This window comes from Meleagris gallopavo, chromosome 3 (assembly GCF_000146605.3).
Source record: "Meleagris gallopavo isolate NT-WF06-2002-E0010 breed Aviagen turkey brand Nicholas breeding stock chromosome 3, Turkey_5.1, whole genome shotgun sequence".
NCBI lineage: Eukaryota > Metazoa > Chordata > Aves > Galliformes > Phasianidae > Meleagris > Meleagris gallopavo.
The window spans coordinates 81,094,401-81,100,400 of record NC_015013.2 but is presented as its reverse complement, the minus strand read 5'-3'; the positions used below and the strand labels follow the sequence as shown (position 1 = coordinate 81,100,400).

Here is a 6,000-nt window from a genome sequence, read left to right as displayed (position 1 = left end):
AAAAAAAAAAGCCACATAGACAAAAAAACACCACAGGCAAACAGTTTTTTCTAGAACTGTTTAAAAAATTGAATTCCATTTTGTTTGACATTTTGAAATTTACTTACAGGAAGAACTAGTGCAAAAGTCAAAATTTTATGTGGAAAAATGACAATGTTAACAACACTTTCAGAGTCATTAATCCCAGTTTACACCAGTGTACTCAAAATTTTACTCCCAACTCCAAATTAGGCTCAATTACATTCAATCTATAAAATATCCACCAGAAACCACAACCTTCAGAGATTCAGGCAGTTGTTCTAGCAGAAGATTAAAACATTGGCAATAATCAACCTAGAAAAAAAAAGAACCTTTCATACAGTTAAGGAATAAATCACAGAATCAAAATACGTACTATCTAATATAACTCCAACCAGTGGTTCATATTGTTCATTTAAAATCTCCCAAAGAGCAAATGGTTCCTGAGGTGTATCGGGAAGTATACGAAAGAGAAATGTAATGGTGTAGTCTGAAGGGAGACCATCAGGATGCAAATATCTGTAAAGCAAGTAAAGTTTTTAAAACCAAAACAAACATAAAATCATGTGATTTACATATCAAGTGTTCACTTAACACATTTTCTACAAATCTATATCTGTCTTTGGAAATCAAGAGTGAGTAACAATATGAGTAAGCATTTACAAAATCTGTTCAACTAGATAACTATCATAGAATCATAGAATCACAAGGTTGGAAAGAACCTACAAGATCATCTAGTCCATCTGTCCACCATTGCTACCACAAGCACTAAACCATATCTTGCACCTCCTCATCCAGATGTCTCTTGAACACTGCCAGGGACGGTGACTCCACCACCTCCCTGGGCAGGCCATTCCAGAGCCTGACCATTCTCTGAGAGTAAAATTTTTCCTTATACCTAATCTAAACCTCCCCTGGCACAACTTGTGGCTGTTTTCTTGGGTCCTAAATCAAAAGAATGCTCATGGAAAATGGATAGTTTATCTTTTCCTTTGAAATTTACAAAGATGCCGTTAATTTTCTTTTTTAAATAAATTTGAAGATCAAACCAGAGGTCAGATTGAAGTGAACCTGAAATCAATCAAGTTAAAAAGTTTTAGAATAAATTAAATGCCATTTGCAATATCTTCATTATTGTCTGGTTTAATACACAATGAAAATGGAAGTAGCTTGGAAGAACTAATGTCAATCTACATCCATCAAAAATCACTAATGGATAGGAATTATGAACAAAGACTGTTACAGGATGGTTTATAAACCATAGGGTACGTAGCTTATACATTCCAAAGGCAACTTACGACAAATTGTAGTCAGAAGAGACCATACTTACAGAAATACAATCTCCTAGAATTCTTGCAGAAGATACAGAAGTTTATGATATAAAACCGGCATGTTATTTTATTTTATTTCCTGAAGCTTGTTAGTTAGCCTTATGATTTAACTTCACCTCTCATTCTCAAATTCCAACACAGGACAAAAATACCAGAAATGAAATGACTGCCTGTATTTTGAAAATGTTAGTTAGCTTGATTCCTTAATTCATGCTAAAGGGATCTGAAAGAAGCCCGGTAGGCTCATTTAAATAAATTTCTTTTCTCAAAATATGATCCTTTCCATCTAAAGTTTTTCCGACACTTTTAATATGTATTGATAAGAAACATGATGGAAAAAGAGTTAAATATGATATACAATGTATATGTTCCCCACAGTGGTCTGTAGATAACTATAGTTGATATATAGTTGATATTACACATTTTCTCCAGAGAGAAAAGAGAGAGATAATTTAACAGGTATAAGAACAAAGCCTTAAAGTGTGTCCATTATAAAAGAAACAACAAAAGAAAATTCAATAAACAGATGGGGAAAACACCAGGATTGGGGATACAGAAATTAAGAAAGAGAATAGCATTAACGATACTTGGTGGACATATGAGATGAGAAAATAAAAGCAGTATTATTCAGACGTACCTGTACATCATCAAGAGAAAGGCATTCTCTGAACAACAAAAGAGACTGAAAGCCTAAAGTAGCAAGATTGGGCTGGATTGGGCTGAGGTGGCAGCCAGAGAAGAGCACATAAATGCAGCAGATCCAATCAGAAAGAAGCAGGAAAGGAAAGAGAAGTGAGCAGTTCTAATCTCCACTCAGCGTAGAGCCAGAAGGAAACTTAACAAGTAGAATGTGACACAGGTCCAAGAAGGATGGCTCCAACTGGGACACAACAGGGTAATCACACAACAAGAATAAGAAAACTTTACTAAAACATTTATAAATCATTTCACAGTGTTATTCTTTCTTGTTTGTCTCAGCTAAGATAATGCAGTGTTAACTCTTCTCATGCTTAATACAGCAAAGCCATTGCTGTTGTCTGGTGCCATGTAACACAAATTAGGGAACTGGACATGAAGGAATTAAATATAACCTACACATTGCTGAGAGAAGGAATGAAGATTTTCCCATCACTTCCTCTCTGAGGACCAAAGGTAGGTTCTATGGGAGGTTTCTTCCACGCCTCTGCCAGAACACAGTCCTTGATACTGAACTACACCCTGACTCCCAGGAAGGTACAGTAAAGTGTTTAGAGACTCATTTTAGCATAAGGAGAATAATCTTTCTCTGTACTTAATACATACATACACTGACTCAGAAAGGAACCTAAAGCAGCTTCTTACTCTCACACTTGAAAAAAGTTCTCTGCTTTTCCACTCACTTTAGACAAAGCATAGGAAGATAAACCTTACTAGATTAACAATAATTTCAAACAACTTTCCTAAAAATAAGTAATTCTGTATTCTGTGAGACCTTAACCTTTCACAAAGCACTACTGATATAAGCCTGCACGAAATTGCTAGATGCCAAACTTGCATGTACCTGAATCTGGCTCATATAGGAAACCCTAAATAGCCACTGAGTTTATCTACTTTTTCCTACAGCTATTATTTTTGAAGGAAACCAGTTGACTTTTGACTAGTTGAATTTTGACCAAATGCTCTATTAATTATCATAATGTAGATATGAGCTAGCATCTTTGCTCATCTGACATAAAAACAGCAACCCTCAAAATGAATAATTGTCTGCAGTGGGCAGTTAACTTCATGTGTTCTTACAAATATTTATATATTAATACATACTTTGTAGGCTGGGACACCAGGGCATCCTTGTGCAGTCTGTAACATGGGTAAACATTAAATGTACCAGGTTCCATTGAAACCCCATCAATGGCTGAAAACTCCTTTTCAACCAAGCCAAACATTTCCATCATTTTAAATCCTGGAAGACACCAAAATATATATCTTATTAATTTAAATTAAATTAACACCACATTATAGGAAAGAAAAAAAAGGACAAAGCCAGTTGCATTAATGAGTTTCCTATCACCATCTGTAAAACAGTTGTTAACATAAAGGTTACTTTATTGCTTATATTGTGAAAAGTAGGTAACAAAAAAAAAGAAATCATAAATCTGAAACAAAAACCAAACACAAAAATAGCTCACCTGCAAAGTTGTCACCATCTTTAAATATCAGTGGACAAGCTAAAAAAAAAAAAAAAGAAAAAGAAAAGAAAGGATACATTTAAGGAGACAAGTGTGGTCCCATCAGGTCAGAACATTGTCTACTCAGGTCAGTACTCTACTTTCAAAAATAGCAAAAGGAGATGCTGTCTAGGAAAGCATGCAAGTCTGGCTACTTTCCACTCATTCAGTTTTGCTCCTCAGGATCCACAATGGCTGTAGTAAAGATGTCAAAGGGCACACCCCTGAACGTTCCACATTTATACAACTGTTGTCCATAAATTTGTTCTATCCTTCCAAGAACCTGACTCCAAAACCTATTGTAGCAAAAACTCACTGCCTGCTGTGTAAAAAAGTATGTCTTACATTATGCTTTAACCAAACGTCCCCAGTTCTCTATCTGTGCCCTTCAACCTAACTCTACCTCAAGTTCAATTTACATTAGCAGGCATTCTCTGCACCTCTTCAAACTCCACACACAGCTTTCATGTGAGAGACCAGTACTGTATGCAGTCCTTAAGATATATGCACACATATTTAATAACTGTTTATCACTTTCTTTTATCTCTCTTCTTGAAGGGAAGAATGCACACTAATCTCCTTCAGGAAAGGTGCCCTAGGAAAGCAATAAGTCTACATGCAAAGTGTCAAATATGACACCCCATAGCACTTGCATTTGGAGATCGCTTTTGGAATACAAACACAAGTGACAAATAAATACTACTGTTGAATATTCTCAACATTCTAAGCTCTCTCTAACACTGAAAGTAGATACTGGTCAAAAACAAAGAACTGAAGGGACACAAACAACATTCTTGCATCCATCAGTTCAGTGCCTGCTTCCCATACTCTTTAGAGTCACAAGTGATTCATATCATCTATATACGCCTACTTCCTGGTTTATGTATCAGAAAACATACTGGGGGCACACACCTAGAGCCATGTGAATCATCAATTTGTAACCATCAGATGTTTTTCCAGAATGTCTCATAAAGAGTCCCAATTGTGGCATTCTGATAGATTTCTAAGAATTTGAGCCTGTTTTAAAACCGAAAAAGCTTTTTTTCCCCTCCCACAATGGATCCATTCTAGACTTTTAGCAAACAACCATTAATTATACTGAAATTATAAGATCTCCATCTCCTTATTTTTTATGGAAATAACATTGCAGTTACAATATCTGCTTGAAATTATATTCAGAAAATCCATTTTCATAAATCTCTTAATAGGAAATTGTTACAAAAAAAAAAACCATAGTATTTAGCACTTATTTTAGAAATAAGTATAAGTCAAATGGCTAACTTGCTGATGCAGTTTCACAAACAAAAGTAATCAGCTCATCTTCAATCTTTGTAAAGGCATCGAAGTCATCCACAAAGAAGACATGTCTTTCACTAGGCTTGCTGCCAATATTAACTAACTCTGAGTAATCAGCATCAGCAACTCCAATAGCAAAAAAGCTGAAACCTGTAAAACAAAAAAGAACACTCATTTAAAGAACAGAAATGAAATATGAACACAGCTAGATTTGCACTGGCTCCTTTCCTGATTAAATACAGTAGTGGAAGTTTTCTTACTGTTCAATCACACAAGACAATTCATACATGATCAAAAAGAAAAGTGATACATTCTCTGTGAAATATTACTTTCGGCTATTTATGCTTCATAAGTTAATTAAACCTTAATGCTTAAGTGTTCTCTTGAAGACATAAAGGCTAGACAATTGTTTAAAGTTTTAGCATATGTTTGAATTCTTTTTTAATTTAATACTTTACTGTATCACCCATAAACATTTCCACTCACTTCAGGTAAAGTGTAGGAAGAACATATTAAGTATATCAGAAATACAAAGCACAAAAATTAATTTCCTATGGGTCTTCTACAGATTTTGTTCTGTGCCATATATTAATCAGAATGTTCAAGCTACCACTGTTTCATGAGTGAACACTAAAATGGATTCTTACATCATCAGTAATTTAACTGCACTGATCAAATCTGTTCTATGCAACCTGCATGAATATATATTCTAATCTTTGAGCTGGGCTTCAAAGATTTAAATGAAATGAGAACCATATCCTGCATCTTCAAAGAGCAGCAAATTAAGCAAAAGTTATTCTATATTTTCCTTTCCATTAAAGATAAAGAAAGACCTTGTCTAGATCAAGCTGAATATTGTTGATGGACATACTGTTCTTGTACATCTCTAGCTCAAATTTACTCTAGTCAAACAATATTTTCTTTAAGTTTGAATGAGGCCCAGGACATTTATTACCTTCTACAGAACTTTTAGCATAACAAAACTTAGATTTAATATATTATAACAACATCTACATGTTCCATCCAACATCACCACCTCTTCCTGCCTGTCTCTATCACAGATAAGTCTGTACTTATCTGAAGTCTAAGTAGACCACATGCAATAGGAAGTGGAAGACAGGAGGTTATTTGTCCAAGGTAATTGGGATGAC

The 6,000-nt window shown here is 34.8% G+C and overlaps 1 protein-coding gene across 7 annotated transcripts in view; it reads right to left on the bottom strand.

Moving 5' to 3' along the window:
- COL14A1 (collagen type XIV alpha 1 chain) overlaps nt 1–6,000 on the bottom strand; it is a 117,646-nt gene that overhangs the window by 42,146 nt on the left and 69,500 nt on the right. For all 7 annotated transcript variants that reach the window (XM_010709273.3, XM_010709274.3, XM_010709271.3 and 4 more), the window contains exons 29-32: nt 4,835–4,999; nt 3,515–3,553; nt 3,150–3,288; nt 395–537 (exon numbers count right to left, since the gene is read on the bottom strand). In XM_010709273.3, coding sequence (XP_010707575.1) covers nt 395–537; nt 3,150–3,288; nt 3,515–3,553; nt 4,835–4,999 — 486 coding nt within the window. The remainder of the gene's footprint in view (nt 1–394; nt 538–3,149; nt 3,289–3,514; nt 3,554–4,834; nt 5,000–6,000) is intronic.